Below are 16449 nucleotides of genomic sequence, written 5' to 3' on the forward strand. Positions count from 1 at the left end.
ACCCTAAGGCCTTCAGTGGTTTCAAATCCTTCATGAAATTAGCCACTTGTGAATATTTTCTCCAAAGAAATTGGAAGCCCAGGCACCAACCTTGAGCTTGCTGGTTCGGATTTGGATACACCAGTGTGCATCTTTTTCTCCGGTTGGGTCCGAGTTAGAAATTTTTCACAAGTCGTGTTAAGTTAAACAAGGCAGGTGGTTGACCCCGGGGCCTTCTTGATGACACACAGTAGAGGTGACAGCCTTCTGGAAATAAAACGGGGCTAGACGCAACTTGACCTCAGCCAAGGTTATGTTTCTGTACGGGCATCTAACTCAAGCAGCAAACATGCGATTTATATGTGCCTATTGGGGGAAATGTTCTATTTTAATTGAAAGGATTATGTAGAAACATTCGATACTTAAAAAAAAAAATTCATGATTCCACGATCCTGACGTTATACTTTGTTAACTTTTGCAATTAGTTCCGTATTTTCTATATAGTTTAGACTTAGAGGAGTCCATATTATTTTGTATTCTGCTCTTTTTCACTTAAAAGCATATAACCTAGTACTTTTTACCCGTTTCATGGTATCCCCTTTATATCTTTTCTCTGTTGGGTGCAGAGTTTGTAAAAAAAAAATAATAATAATAATAATTAAAACAGTTTCATAGCATCTGATTGTTCATATTCTGTACGAAGAATAAATTAATCTCCAGATATGAATAGAAAGAAAATGGTTCAATGCCGTAACTTAACAATAATAATGGTTTTATTTATTTATATATTTTTGGACCCAATGTTGACTGGAGTGTTTCTATTTTGAGTCATTTTGAAAATCGACCCCCCTCCCTCCCCAAAAATGCAGTTTCTGTTCCTTGGGTAACCCCCGCCCCCTCCTCCCAACCAACTCGGTCTAGAATTAAAATTGGTAATGACTGACATTTGGAAGGTCGCTAGGCGCTGCCACTCTGGGCCAGCGTTTATATATGGGAAAGAAGAAGAAAAACTACAGAGATGCATAAGACGGACACTCACGGTCTTGGGGGTCCCTTAGTGGTTGCTTCTGTGACCCCATTAGTGGGTGTCCTGGGAAACAGGTGTCCTGAGAAACAGGTATGGGGCCCACATCCTGCCTTGGGGGTCCCATGTCTGACCCCCACATCCACGCCCCATGGCCCCGATGAGTCACTACCTGAGTGGCCACTGGAGGTGGGGGGTGCTGGCCTCTCCTTGGGGGGTCCCCACAGAGCTGAGCCCTGCCGGGTAAAGACAGAAAGCGAAGAGAAGGGGGTGCTCACCCTGTAAGCTCTCCCTGGCCCCTCTCTAAGCAGGCATATACTATGGTCAGGGAATGGGGGATTACCAGTGGCCTGAACCCCTCTTCCACGGGGGGTGGGGCTTACCCTGGGTCCTGCCGACTCCAGTGGGCTTTAGAGTGAGACAAGAAACGCTATGAGAGCCACCACTATGAGCACCCCTGGGCCTCAGTGATTCCAGGAGCCTGGGGGACACGGCCGGCGGTCACCCCACCCGGCCCAAAAAGAGCAAAGCTAGACGGGGCATGCTCTTGGGCTGGAGTGGGGGCGGGAACCAGTGCGAGAGGCCCCACCCGCGTGGGATGTATTGGCGGGTCCCTGAGAGGCAGGTCCCAGGTGGGCCGGGACCCAGGCTACCAAGCTCCATCGTGCCCGGGACCGGTCCCAGCGCCCACCCCCACCCCTCCACCGTCCCCCGCCCTGTCTGTGGAACGCCCGTGGCTCATTTCTCCCTTTCACGCTTTCAAAAATAGATCCTCGTCCCTCCCAAGATGTTGTTTACACGAGGGGCTTCATAACGGATTCTAACAGAAGACACTGCCAAGGTAAACCGGCCCGAGGGGCAGGAGGAGTGGGTGGGGCCGGTGCGGGCAGGGTGTCAGCGGGGCCTCTGAGAGTGGTGGGGGCAGTGAGGGCCGGCGGTGGGGGGGCCCTCTGGACCCCCCCCTCCAAGTAGCTCTTGTCTTGGTTCTGGGGCAGCCTGTCTGCCGAGGTCGCGGAGTTGCTGCTTCTGGACCCCGTGGGCCATGACACCCAAAACGCTCTGCTCAGTAGCAGGGTGCAAGACCGTCAGGAAGACCCTCAATCACCCATCAGGGGGCTGGACGGAGAGCACAGTGGGGAGGGTGCTTGCCTTGAGCATGGCCCATCTGGACTTGGTCCCCGGCATGACCCGGCGGCTTCCCCAGACCCTCAGGGCATGGCCCGAACCCGAACCCTGTAACCCCCACACACACCCTCGTGGAGAGGAAAGTCACAAAGGGAGTGAGCAGAGAAGCCTTGCCGAGCTTGGCAAAGGCACCCCAGTGAAGCGAAGGGCCGGGGAGTGTCCCGTCTCATGGCGCCTCGAAAGAGCCGCTCCTGAACGCCCCCCAAGGCACAGAATGGACGGAGAGGGTGTTTGCCTTGCATGCGGCCGACCCAAGTTCAATTCCCAGCATCCCATAGGGTCCCCCGAGCACCGCCAGGAGTGATTCCTGAGTGCAGAGCCAGGAGGAACCCCTGAGCATCGCCGGGTGGGACCCCCTTCTAACCCCATCAGAAAAGGGGTCGCCTTCAAAGGCAGCGTCTCCGGGCAAAGCCTGAGCCCCTCTGGGTTCCCCACACTGACAAAAATACCACAGAATTGGCGCCCCCCTCTGTAACCCACAAGTGACAGAAACCTCAATTTCTCCAGACTCCAGGTGGGGTGCCAAGCTAGGGAAGTCCGGGGGGTGGCCTAACTGATTTGCCTCTGACAGAGGGACACTTCCAACAGCCTGTTGGAAATAGAGCCCGGAGTTCCCGCCCACCCCGCCTCCCCTCAGCTCTCCCCAATTCTGAGGTGATTTCTGGGACCCGCGCCACACCCGGGCGGTGAGAATGCAGAGAGGGGCGGCATCCGTGGGCCACCCCGGGGGACTGGCGGTCACTGCACCCATCAGGGTCAGGCTGCCCCCTGTGAAAGCTGAGTTCTCACCCCACCACCGTGGGTGTTCTGCTCTGGGTGGCCCAGCTCCGGTCCTCGGGAATCTGCAAGTGCTGAGAGAAAGGTTTTTCAGGCTCACTTAGACGTGGTGTCCTGGTGTGACTGTGTGAATGCGTGAGCGTTTCTTGTTCATCAGGAATTTCTTGGGGGCAGTGAGGTTTACTCCTGACTGCAGGTGCGAAGAACTTCGCTCTCTTAAAAAAAATAGAGGGGGAGGCTGGAGCAATAGCACAGCGGGGAGGGCGTTTGCCTTGCACGTGGCTGACCCGGGTTCGATTCCCAGCATCCCGAGCACGGCCAGGAGTAATTCCTGAGTGCAGAACCAGGAGGAACCCCTGTGCATCCCAGGGTGTGACCCAAAAAGCAAGAAAGAATGAAAAGAAAGGAAGGAAAGAAGAAAGAAAGAAAGAAAGAAAGGAAGGAAGGAAGGAAGGAAGGAAGGAAGGAAGGAAGGAAGGAGGCTGAAGTAATAGCACAATGGGTAGGGTGTTTGCCTTGCATGCGGCCAACCCGGGTTCGATTCCCAGCATCCCATAGGGTCCCCCGAGCACCGCCAGGAGTAATTCCTGAGTGCATGAGCCAGGAGTAGCCCCTGTGCATCGTCGGGTGTGACCCAAAACCCCAAAATGAATAAATAAATTAAATAAAAAAGTTAGAAAGAAGGAAGGAAGGAAGGAAGGAAGGAAGGAAGGAAGGAAGGAAGGAAGGAAGGAAGGAAGGAAGGAAGGGAAAACAGAGGGGCTGGTGAGCTAATACACCAGTAAGGCGCTCACTTGTCCAGCCTGCTTCCAACAGAGGGCTGGTCCCCAGCTCTGCTGAGCCCCGCCTGGAGTCATCGGTCAGAGCTGGAAGTGGCCCCTGAGCATGGCCATGGGTGGCCCCCAAAGGAAACACACAAGAATAGAGTAGGTGCCGTAGGTAAACCCTAAATCAATCCAGTCTCCAGCACATCCCTAGGTCCCGGAAGAAATCAGGACGGCCCTCTGGGCGGTGGCAGGCGCGTCCGAATGACCACACAGTTCCAGCTCACTCCAGGGGTGGCCCGAGGGAGCGCTGGACACAGATTGAGGGGCCCAATCAAATGACAGGAAGCAGCCCGAAGGAGGAGGCCATGACATTCGGTCTTGGGGGGGAGTGAGGGCGTGTTCGCTTTTCCTCACCAGCCGGGGTGCTGCCAACTTTGAGGACATAGGAAATCGGGGTTCAGAGACAGTCTTTCAAGGGGGGCAGCCAGGCCCCTGGGGTGCTTGTACTGATGGTTGCTTTGGGCAGTGAGGTCTCCTGACCCTGCGCTCTTAACGCCCCTCAAAAGCCTGGTTCAAGGACAGTGTGTCCACTCCTAATGCCTGTTTCTTTTCTGACTGGACGTGACAAGTCTAGTCTGTCACCAGGAAACGCCCCAGTGGGCCTGCCTGGCTCTTGCTGAGAACGTTTCTTGTGTAGAGCAAACCCTCCGGCCCCAGGACCTTTGAATGTGCACAGATGCAGTTGCTGTCTTGCCGTGTGTGTGTGTGTGTGTGTGTGTGAGAGAGAGAGAGAGAGAGAGAGAGAGAAGAGAGCGAGAGAGAGAGAACCAGCCTATGTGTCTGTTGTGAGCTGTGAACAAAGTTCCTTGTGCCCCTCCATCCCGATTCCTAGGGCTTCCCCTAGACCAAGGACAGGATGCAGTTCCCTGGACATCTAGAAGCCCCCAGAACAGAACAGAGTGAAAACGTCAGCACAGAGCTTGCAGTTGTAAAACTGGCATGAGGGACACATCCAACAGCCCATTGGAAATGGAGCCCTGTGTTCCCACTCCCCGCCTCCCGCCTGATCTCCCCAACTCTGAGGTGACTTGTGGGACCCACGCCTCACCTGGGCAGTGAGAACGCAGAGAGGGGCGGCATCCATGGGCCGTCCTGTGGGACGGGTGGTCACTGCACACATCATGGTCAGTCTGGACACCCCCATGAAAGCAATGTCCCTCCCATGCAATCATGTCAATTTCTGTCTTGTCCTCACCCGCTGTGACCCAAGGGCCACTGCCCCGATGACCCCAGCTTCCATGATACGTGTGGTTCCCCCAGATGTCACCCCAGTTCAGCTAGACCAGATTATTGTTCTCACCCCCGTGAAAATATTAGGCGCGAAATAGCCCCCTCGTTTCCGGCCCCTTGGTTTGGAAAAGGGGTCAAATGGGTCAGTGTCTGTGTCATTGGGCACCCAAATGGTGGGGACTGGAGGGAGAAAAAGTCTTTCCAGGCAGGGGGACGTGGTCCCGTGGGGAAGGACACGTGTTACAGGGCTGGAGCTCTGAGTGGGAACCCCGGCATTACAGAAAATAACAGTGATTGAAATGGACGCATTTCCAAGAAACAGGTGACCAGATAAGAAGTCTTCAGGGATGGAGCGATGGAACAGCGGGGAGGGCATTTGCCTTGCACGCGGCCGACCCAGGTTTGATCCCTGGCATCCCATAGGGTCCCCCAAGCACTGCCAAGAGTGATTCCTGAGTGCAGAGCCAGGAGGAACCCCTGAGCATCGCCGAGTGGGACCCAAAAACAGGAAGGAAGGAAGGAAGGAAGGAAGGAAGGAAGGAAGGAAGGAAGGAAGGAAGGGAAAGAAAGAAAGAAAGAAAGAAAGAAAGAAAGAAAGAAAGAAAGAAAGAAAGAAAGAAAGAAAAGTTCAGACTATACTGTCAGAATGAGTCAACTAGGGGGTAATGACAGGGATGTGATGATGTAATAGAGAAAACTCAACTCACTCCTACAGGAGACAGTTTTTGACCACAACATCGTTCATAAATTTAAAGGATCCAAATCTCCAAGTTGCTTTGCTAAGGAAGGTGGATCACAGCTTTATACACACACAGACACAGACACAGACAGACAGACACACACACACATATTGAAAAAGAAGAGAGAATTAAATATCACTTTGCCAATTCAAAACCTCATAGGATAGAAATCACGGCCCCTTTGGGCCTGGAGCGATAGCACAGCGGGGAGGGCATCTGCCTTGCACGCGGCCAACCCGGGTTCGATTCCCAGCATTCCATATGGTCCCCTGAGCACCACCAGGAGTAATTCCTGAGTGTAGAGCCAGGAGTAATCCCTATGCATTGTTGGGTGTGACCCAAAAAAAAGCAAAAAAAAAAAATTACAGCCCTTTAAAAATTAGAATAAGCCCTTTCAAAGCACTGATGTTACTGAAGATCTATAAGGGACCATCAGAGAATTTTCTCTTGATGTTCTCTTGGGAAGATTTAAGTCTCCTGATTTCAGAAACCATTCCCCTTTATTCTCAGTACTGAAGAACAAAACGTTCATTCACAGATCCAACTTTTAAACGGGCATTTCAGGGGCTGGAGTGATAGCACAGTGGGTAGGATGTTTGCCTTGCACGCGGCCGACCCGGGTTCGATTCCCAGCATCCCATAGGGTCTCCTGAGAACCACCAGGAGTATTTCCTGAGTGCAGAGCCAGGAGTAACCCCTGTGCATTGCCAGGTGTGACTCAAAAAGCCAAAAAATAAAAAAAAAATTAAACAGGCATTTCAAATGGCACTAGGGAAAGTCTTTAGGACTTAAGTTTTTAGCAGAAACCAGCTTGGAACAAAAAAGCCACATTCCAGAACACTTCCCAAGGCCAACGGTGCCTTTTCTTAGCTACTGAGATCAGACCCTTGACCGTTTTGAAATTTTCGGTGTCTGTATATCTGTGAAACTCATGAGTTTAGGAGTGGCTTGTGTTAATTTTTAATTGAGCCTGGCAGGGGCACAAATCGTACATGAAGGAAGTATATGGTCATATGTGGATGGGTTTGGGAAAGAATGAAGATATCCTACGCTTATTCCATTTTCCAGACTTGTTCTGATGATTTTTCTCACTTTGATGGAAATCTCCTTTGACTTGAACTTTTCCTCTGCATCTAGAAAGTGACCGTGGCTAGGTGTGTGACAATTCTCCGAATCTAACCCACTCTAATTAATACCTGCTCAGGTGTTGACTGTGACATCTAGCTTTGGGGGGGGGGAGGGGTCTGTGAATAAATGAGCAATTGTTATCCTCTTCTGCTGGCTTCTCCATTGGAGAATGGACCATCTTGACATTCTATTAAGCAAAAACTTAGCGGAAGAAGGAACGCTTTGACATGAAAGCATCTTGGGTAAATCTTGTGTTCGGGTATTCAGACTTGCGTGTGGATTTGCATATCCCGTGTTTCTGAAATACTAACAGGCACTAGATTTAATTTGGTTCTATCTGCGGGGCTTGTGGGGTGGGGCACAGGTGGCTCAGACATGTGGGAGCTTCTGGAGTAGAAGCTGAATGAAGGGCAGAAAGGAGATACCCAGGGAGAACTTTGGACCAAAGGCCGGACCTGTCTCCCCAAATATAACGTGTCAGAGGGAACAAATCATAACAGAAATGGAAGAATTCGGGAATTGGCAGCCTCATATACCCCCCTGGAGCGATAGCACAGCGGGTAGGGCGTCTGCCTTGCACGCAGCCAACATGCCGACCCGAGTTCGATTCCTCCGCCCCTCTCGGAGAGCCCGGCAAGCTACCGAGAGTATTCGATATGCCAGACACAGTAACAACAAAGTCTCCAATGGAGACGTTACTGGGCCCGCTCGAGCAAATCGATGATCAACGGGAGGGCCTTTACTTTTACTTATATGGCCCAAAGACCTACGCAGACCAGAGCTAAGTAAACAAAACAGGGGGCTGAGGCTATAGCACAGTGGGGAGGGCATTTGCCTTGCATGCGGCCAACCCGGGTTCGATTCCTGGCATCCCATATGGTCCCCCGAGCACCTTGAGGAGTGATTCCTGAGTGCAGAGCCAGGAGTAACCACTGAGCATCGCTGGGTGTGACCCAAAAAGCAAAAAAATAAATAATAAATAAATAAAAAATAAACCCAACCGGTGAATTTTTAATTCAGGCCTCTTCTGGAAAGATCTGGATTCTTTCCGGAAAGATTTGAGCCTCATTCTGTTTCGTTACCCTGATTTCCCCGGGTTCCTGGCCAGCCCACGAAGCTGAAAGAAATCAGTGATAGTCTAGATTGGAAACCTTCTTTTATGGAGTGTCGAGTCAATCTGATGCTCACTGGGTCTATCGGGAGAGTCACTTTCCTTCCTTCTCTTCCTGGACTGGTCACTTGAGCCCCAGATCCTGAGTGGTCCCCTGGAATGTAAATCATTGTACAAGCCTCTCTCCTCCTGGCCCAGGATGAAGGGACTTTTTGTGTGTGCGTTGGGGGTTGTCATTATTATTATTATTATAATTATTATTATTATTGGGCTGGAGTGATAGCACAGCAGGTAGGGCATTTGCCTTACATGCGGCTGACCCAGGTTCGATTCCTCCGTCCCTCTCAGAGAGCCCGGAAAGCTCCTGAGAGTATCCTACCCGCACGGCAGAGCCTGGCAAGCTCCCCGTAATGTATCTGATATGCCAAAAACAGTAGCAAGTCTCACCATGCAGATGTTACTGGTGCCCGCTCGAGCAAATCAATGAACAATGGAAGGACAGAGCTACAATGCTACTACTATTATTACTCTTATTATTTGGCAAACTTAGAAACAACTAGAATGCATCTGTTTAACTGAGTTCCCTTTGGAGCCAGGGCTGGACTTGTCACTGTGTCACAGCTGCAGTGGTGAAGGGCCACCCAGTCTAAGCCAGGAAAAGAAATTTTCTAATGGCAGGACCCAGAAGCACCCAGAAGCTTTATTTGGGGAGTTTAAGCCTTTCCCAGGCCACAGACTCAAAGGATAATGTACGCAGTGCCAGAGGTGCATCGGAGGTGACGTTCTCCAGTGACACGCGGGTGGAAAGTTCTTGAGTGGACAGAACTTGGGGCCAGGCGCCGGGCACTGGAGAGAGGCAGGAAAGTTTCTTGGCTGCATTTCCTGCTTCCCCCAAAGACCCTGTCTGCTCTGGGGTCTGCGGGGGGTGGGGGGGTGGAGAGTGCTGGCTTTGGAACCTGCAGCCCTGAGGGAGGAAGGGAAAAATCACTGTCACTGTCCTCCCGTTGTTCATCGATTTGCTCAAGCGGGCCCAGTAACATTGTGAAACTTGTTACTGTGTTTGGCATATCGAATACGCCACAGGTAGCTTGCCAGGCTTTGCCGTGTGGGCGAGATACTCTTGGTAGCTTGCCAGGCTCTCTGAGAGGGGCGGAGAGTAGTAAGTGGTCGCAAGGTCAACCTAAAGGGAAAATCAAATCAAATCAACTCACATGTCTGGGTCTCTTCTCAAATGCCCATTCTCCTCCAGCCCGGGCAGGAAGAGGCATCACAGACCATGTGACCCAGTCACCAAATGTCCACACACCTGCCCACACCGGAAGCCACCGTTCCGCCCTCCCACCCACCATGGCCCAGAACTGCAGTCCAGGAGGAGATCCCAGTTCACTGTGTCCAGCTCGGCAGGTGCCCGACCCCAAACTCAGGACTTTGCTATCCAAACTCGGACACTGCCTACAAGTGCAAATCCTGTTTTGCCAGTGGTCTTAGAGGCCGTGGCGCTCACCCCCCACCCCGTCTACCCCCCTCCCTGCCCTGATAGTCACCCCCCCAGACACAGGCTTGCAACTGCATGAAACTAATGCGTGTTATTCTCCCCACTCTCTCCTTTGTCCCTACAGTGCCATGGTCACTTATTCTGCCACATGCGCCAACCATAGCCCCGCCCAGGGCGTCCACATGGCCAACAGCATTGCCAACCTGAGACTGAAAGCCAAGGAATATAGTTTACAGAGGAACCAGGTGTCAACAGTGAACTGAGGAAACAAACAAACAAAATTAAACAGGCCTAAGAAGAAATCAAAACCAAACCAAAAAAAAAAAATAAAAATAAAAACAAAAAACAAAAAACACCAAAAACACCAAAAAAAACACCAAAACCCACCAAGCCTTAAGCTGCCTCTCCTGCTCTGCTCTGTTCCTGGGGCAACACGACACACTGTTTGCAGCACTAAAATATTCAAAGAACAGCACAGCTACAGGGTGGGGTGTGGGCAGAGAGAGAGGAGAAAAATGAGCTCAAAATCAGTGAATAACCCAATAGCCCGATGGTCCTCCCCGCCCTGGGTACCACCAGTGCTTGTTTCGTGTGTGTGTGTGTGTGTGTGTGTGTGTGTGTGTGTGTGTGTGAGAGAGAGAGAGAGAGAGAGAGAGAGAGAGAGAGAGAGAGAGAGAATGCGTGTTACTAGTGCTTCTCCTTCCGGTCACGTGCTTTGCCTCATGTGCTTCAAGCGTCTTTGATTAGGGTCACCCTCCCCATGCCCCGACCCTCCACCATGATTGTTTTTTTTGGGGGGGGGCAAGAAACATCCTTCAGCTACCAAAGAAGCGACCCCTGTATATGTTCATGTCCATGTATGTGTATGCGGATACACACTCGGGTCACTGCCTTGAGGCTGTCCACGGGTCAGGCTGTACTCTGCGCCTTCCTTCAGACTTCCCAGTTCCCTGGAGAGATGCTCCTTTGAACAAGTCAAAGGTCCCTGGGGCATCTTTATCAGGCTCCCTGCCACGAATGACTCCTGTTCTCCTGCCTCCATCTCTGAGGGCTACGGGAAGGATGTTCCGTCTGCTGCGGGGGTGGAGAAGTGTTGCCTTCAACATCAGGTCACTGGCCCGTCTGACCCCACATGTCACTGCAGGGAGGTCTGCCCCTTCTCCGCTTCCCATTTGAGGGTGCAGTTCCTTCTTGTCTCACCGCCATCCATCCTACTGCATATCTCACCCCATCGGCCGACTTCAGTTAAACAAATCAGTTCAAGGATGGGCTTCCCGAAGGAAAGAGAGAGTCCACCCACCCCACTCCCCCTCTGGAGAGAGGGAGAGAAATTTCTCTAGGAAAACAACAACTAGGGGTTGGAAAGGCACAGCTCTGTTCCTCCCGGGCAGTCCCGCACAAACGCAATATTCACAGTCTCTCAAAGGACACTGCACACCATCATGCGCTCATTTTTCTAGAAACTATTTTTTTTTATTAGGGACGTCTTTCCTTCCTTTCTCTACACAGACTTCTTGAGACAATGGATGAGGCAACTGGTGGGGTCCACAGAGCAATTGATCAGGCGGTCAGCGGGGCTGGTTTCATGATCCCAGGAGGGCAGTAAGTGCCCTGGGCAACAGCGGAGGCTTCAGGCATATCCTGAAGTTGGGAATCTGGACTGATGTTGGTTCGTTCACCCAGGGATGGAGTCATGCTTAGGGACAGGAGGGAGAGAAACCAAGCCGCTGGCCCTTTCCCCAAAGACACCTGTGTTAGTGGAATGCTTCCAAGTTTGTCAACAGTCAACTGTGGGCACTGCATCCTTTCTCTGAAGTAAGATTTGGTCTTCCAGGCTGGGAGGTAGGGCAGACCTCTATCTCTTTCTTTCTTCTTGGATCCAGCCACGCTTTGGTAAACTTGTCGGGTGGACTTTCCCAAACCATGCTTCTGGGCCGTGCCCTGGTTTACCTTTCTGTAAAATGGGTTTATCGACCCTTATGTGCCTCCCAGGTGTGCCGTGGGGCTCTGTTCGTTGGCTCCTTCATCCTTCCCTGTCTGACTTGTCCGGCACTTGTGGCCATGTGGGGAAAGAGGCTATGAAACTGTACCATGTCCAGGGAAACAGACCCAGATGCTGTGTCACGCAAGGCATAGGTAATTCTCCATAAAGACTGACGTCACGTGTCTGACCTGATGTCAGACTCACACGACATCTCCCTGCCTTGCCTTTCCATCGCCAGCAGCTGGACTCTCTTTGGTGGTGTTTCATGGTGATTAAAACCCGTCAGATGGATACTGGCCTCAAAGGCCATCGGCGGGTGACAAGCGAGGGCTTGGGGGCTGGAGGTGGGGCTGAGAGCTCCTTCTAGCAAACATTTCTTCTTTCCATTCCTGTGTCTGGTTGAGCTATTGTCTTACGTTCCAGCCACACAATCGGGAAAAAATGCATGTCCACAGCTGAGCCTGAATTTCTCCCACTAAACAAGAAGGAAGCCTGTCTTTTTATTAATTATTATTATTATTATTATTGGGCTGGAGCAATAGCGTAGTGGGTAGGGCATTTGCCTTGCACACGGCAGACCCAGGTTCGATTCCTCTGCCCCTCTCGGAGAACCCGGCAAGCTCCCGAGAGTCTCCTGCCTGCACGGCAAAGCCTGGCAAGCTCCCCGTGACGTATTCGATATGCCAGACACAGTAACAACAACAAGTCTTACAATGAAGACGTTACTGGTGCCCGCTCGAGCAGATTGATGAACAGCAGCACGGTAGTGCTACGGTGCAGTGCTATTATTATTATCGTTCATGGTAAGCAACACTTAAAAAGCTTTCACGTTTGAGTTTCAGTCATACAATGATGGAACCCCCATCCCTCCACCAGTGCACATTCTCCATCACCAATGTTCCCAGTATCCCTTCATCCCGTCCCTCCCCCTGCCTCCAGGACAGACAATCTCCCCCAGACTCTCTCTCTACTTTGGGGCATTATGGTTTGCAATACAGACACTGAGAGGCCGTCACGTTGGGTCCTTTGCCTTCTTTCAGCACACACCTCCCAGCCCGAGCGACCCCTCCATCCATCACTGACTCAGTGATCCCTTCTCCATCCCAGCTGCCTTCTCCCCCGGCTCATGAGGCAGGCTTGAACGAAGTTTGTCTTAATGTCTTTCTCTTTTACCCACTGATCCCTCCAACATTCAAGTGAGTATCGAAACGTTCCGTGCAGGCTGGCTGAACCCATTGTCAAATTTCCCCACTTCTTCCATCCCCCGTCCTTCATTTTGCCATATTTGCTGCTGTGGATTACTAAGTTTCCAAGGAACTGTGTGCCCTAACAGATCTGGGTGTGCTTGGTGAAATGAGTGTACCTCAGGAACACCGGTGCGTGTGAAGAATTTGGGGGGACGGCATAGAAGACGATGAGGGTTGCAGAACAGGGGCTGACCAGCGTTCAGGAAAAGGGGCCATGGAATGGCAGGGGGAACGATCTCAGCAGAGGGAGTTGGGGGGGCGCAGAGAAGCCATTTCTCATTTAAAGCTCCCACCCCGACCTTCCATGTCCAATGTGTGCAGAGAAGCTCAAGCCCAGCAGTCAAAGGGTGAGGAGAAAGTGGCAGTGTGACCCAGTGGTCAGGGTTCTCCTCCTAGCGACCATCACAAGCGTGTTAGTTGAGCGTTCAGCTGGAAGGACGTTCGTAGCAGCCTACAGACCCTCTGGTTTGCCCGTCTTAATATTGATTTCAAGAAAAGAGAAGCTTGAGGCCGGGTTTTGCAGAGGAAGCAGAGTTCTAACACACATACGCACCTCTCACTATCTCTCCCTGAAACCCCGTGCATGGATCAATACACGCATAGCGCCTGGGCCCCCAATTTCTCCCCCCCAAACAAGAGGTGGATTTGCAGAGCGCCGTGGCAGGTTACATCAAAGCAGAAGCGGTGACTGAATTTAAATAAATAATAATAATTAAAAAAAAGAATGACATTTAGGGTATAAAGTTCTCATTAAGAAATGTAATATGTAAATTATATCTTGCTTTATGATGAAAAATGTACATTGTTTGCGCTAGAATAGAACTGATTTTTTCCTTTTCAATAAAAAGAAAGAAGCCGACAGGTGCCAGCACTCTCTTTCATGGCCTACCTCAGAGTCTCTTGGTCCGCCGTGAACTCCAAGGAGAGGGTTACCAGCATGTGAATCATTCAGAAAGGAATGGTAAGAGGGAGCTGGTCAGTGTGTGGAGTATCTCCTACCAAGAAAACAGCTGGGTGCCCCTCAAGGCACAGCAAGAGTCTGGAACCATTTCGAGGCATTTTATAAGCGCAGCTTTATGATTTCAGCCAACATCATGAGGATCTGCAGTGCCATCTACATAATGACACATTCATTAGGAAACACATTTCCCTGTTAAGCCCAGGATTCTGGGTTCCCAAGCGACGAGACGGACAGAGACACGAACTCAATGATGCAAAAGCAGTAGGAGTTTGATACCAGTATACTGGCGTCAACTATCTCACCCACAGAGTGGTCTCTTGATAGCAACCCGACCTCCCAAGTGCAAGCAGTTCATATAGGGTTTGGTTACATATGCAGTACATTCCTTATTGTTTCAGAAAGAAATCTTACTTAGTTACCAAAGTGTTTTTGGCAAGTGTCTAAGGTAACAGTGGTCAGGCAACAATTAAACAATAATTTCCAGTAACAGTTCATGGTTACATAAGCCACTCATTCTTTTAGGGTTAACAAAAGACAATTTCTGGGGCATTTTGACTAGGGGCATTGTGATTGATTGAGCCCGCTTGGAGGGCCCAGGAACTTTCCCAGGTGGGTTCAGGTTGGCTAGTTACACACTGTTTCATTGCTGGGAAACTGAAACCTTTTAGTTCCTGTAATTGAACCTGAAGCTTCGCTGATTTTGCTGTTTTCTGCCGCCTGTCATGGCGTCGGTTTTGCCCTTACGTTCTAAAACTGAGATAAAAGGAGAGCAAATGTTTTAAGCTCTTGGGGGGCTGGAGCGATAGCACAGCGGGGAGGGCGTTGGCCTTGCAAGTGGCCGACCTGGGTTCGATCCCCAGCATCCCATACGGTCCCCCTGAGCACCGCCAGGAGTGATTCCTGAGTGCAAAGCCAGGAGGAACCCCTGAGCATCACCGGGAGAAAGAAAGAAAGAAAGAAAGAAAGAAAGAAAGAAAGAAAGAAAGAAAGAAAGAAAGAAAGGGGTGGGAGTCCAGAGCGATAGTACAGCGTGGAGGGCATTAGCCTTGCACGTGGCCAACGCAGGTTCAATCCCAGCATCCCATAGGGTCCCCCGAGCACCACCAGGAGTGATTCCTGAGTGCAGAGCCAGGAGTCAGCCCTGAGCATCGCTGGGCGTGAGCCAAAAATGCAAATAAATAAATAAAAATAAAAATAAAAATAAAAAAAGTTCCTAAAGGTGAGGGAGGGACAGAATGAGAAAGATGCGGGTTTGGTTTTCATCCAAACTCAAGAGGGATGAAAAAGGCCAGAAGCGGTTCCAACCCTCCTGGTTCTTATTCCTGCATCAGACAGAGCTGGGGCAGCGGGGAGTGGGGTGGCAGACAGGAGACGGGGGGCTGGGATGTGAGTTTTAAGATCTGGGTCTGGGACCTCCTCGGGGGTGGGCAGGGGAGAAGATGGGGCGAAGGCGGGGCAGAGGAATGAAGAACTGACGGCGCCCAGGCAGGATGGAGAAGCCGCTCTGTGACAGAAGCACTGAAAACTGAAGCTCAGCTTTTCCCTGTGTCATCAGAGGGCAGAGCACGGGCTTTATCGCAGAAATAAAATAAGAGGAGAAATTCGAAGTTAGGTGCAAGGTGGTTTCTGGTTAAAGAAAAGAAGTAGGGGGCTGGAGCGATAGCACAGCGGGCAGAGTGTTTGCCTTGCATGCGGCCGCCCAGGGTTCGATCCCTGGCATCCCATAATGTCCCCTGAGCACCGCCAGGAGTGATTCCTGAGTGCAGAGCCAGGAGGAACCCCTGAGCATCGCCAGGTGTGACCCAAAAAGCAATAAAAAAAAACCAAAAAAAAAAAAACCAAAAAACAAAAAACAGAGTCACGGAGTCCCGCCTGTCCTTTGGTACTTCCCAGGGTCCACGGCTGAGGTGGGGGCAAAATGTCCTCCCTGGGACTAGCACCCCTGGCCTGCTTTGGCTCCCGTGGGAAGATGCTGAGGGGACCACGGGTGTGTGTGTGTGTGTTGGGGGGAGATGCGGTCTCTAATCAAAGCGAGAAGGAGAGACTCCTGCAACTTTGCAGTTCTGCAGTTTTCCGGCTGAGTCTCAATCCCCAGCTCACGCGGCTCCGGGCAGCCCTCAAGGCAAGGACAGAGCCAGTTCTCAAGGCCACTAATGACTCACAGACCCCAAATCCCTGCCATTTCCCAGCAAAACCTGGGACCCAGCCCCGGCACTTCTGGGAAACTCTCGATGGTCCTGCTAGGTTCGAGGGTTGCAACCCCTGGCCCGGCTCCCCCACCCCCACCCCCGGCCACCTGAACCCTTCCCTGCCCAGCCCCCGATGCTGGGGTAAAGACAGCCAGGCTTTGGGGCTGGATAGCACAGCGGGGAGGGCATTGGCCTGGCATGCGGCCGACCCGGGTTCGATCCCCGGCATCCCATAGGGTCCCCCGAGCACCGCCAGGAGTGATTCCTGAGTGCAGAGCCAGGAGGAACCCCTGAGCATCCCTGGGTATGACCCAAAAAAAGAAAAAAAGAAAGAAAGAAAGAAAGAAAGAAAGAAAGAAAGAAAGAAAGAAAGAAAGGAAGTAGATGAGAACTGGAAGTGGGCCAGAGAGCGTTGCAAGGATGGCAGAGGTGGGGGCAGCGTGCATGGCAGATCACGGGGGCCAGGGGCCAAAGGAACACGAGTTTGAAGCCTGAATCGCTGGCCACAAGGACCAGGGTGTTTCTAGAAGGGCGAGAGGCAGGTCAGTCAGGAAGGGGGTAGGTGGGAGGAA

At 51.6% G+C, this 16449-nt stretch overlaps 1 protein-coding gene across 2 annotated transcripts in view; it reads left to right on the plus strand.

Moving 5' to 3' along the window:
• Nucleotides 1-10112, plus strand: part of PRRX1 (paired related homeobox 1) — a 63711-nt gene extending 53599 nt beyond the window's left edge. The window contains exons 4-5 of one of the 2 annotated variants that reach the window (XM_056108592.1): nucleotides 1773-1844; nucleotides 9621-9739. In XM_056108592.1, coding sequence (XP_055964567.1) covers nucleotides 1773-1827 — 55 coding nt within the window. In that variant the 3' untranslated portion in view covers nucleotides 1828-1844; nucleotides 9621-9739. Of the gene's footprint in view, nucleotides 1-1772; nucleotides 1845-9620 lie in introns of both variants that reach the window. The other variant, XM_056108591.1, reaches the window with a different exon arrangement.
• Nucleotides 10113-16449: the final 6337 nt, after the last annotated feature.

The sequence above is a fragment of the Sorex fumeus genome, unplaced genomic scaffold (assembly GCF_029834395.1).
Source record: "Sorex fumeus unplaced genomic scaffold, SorFum_2.1 ptg000226l, whole genome shotgun sequence".
NCBI classification, from domain to species: Eukaryota; Metazoa; Chordata; class Mammalia; order Eulipotyphla; family Soricidae; genus Sorex; species Sorex fumeus.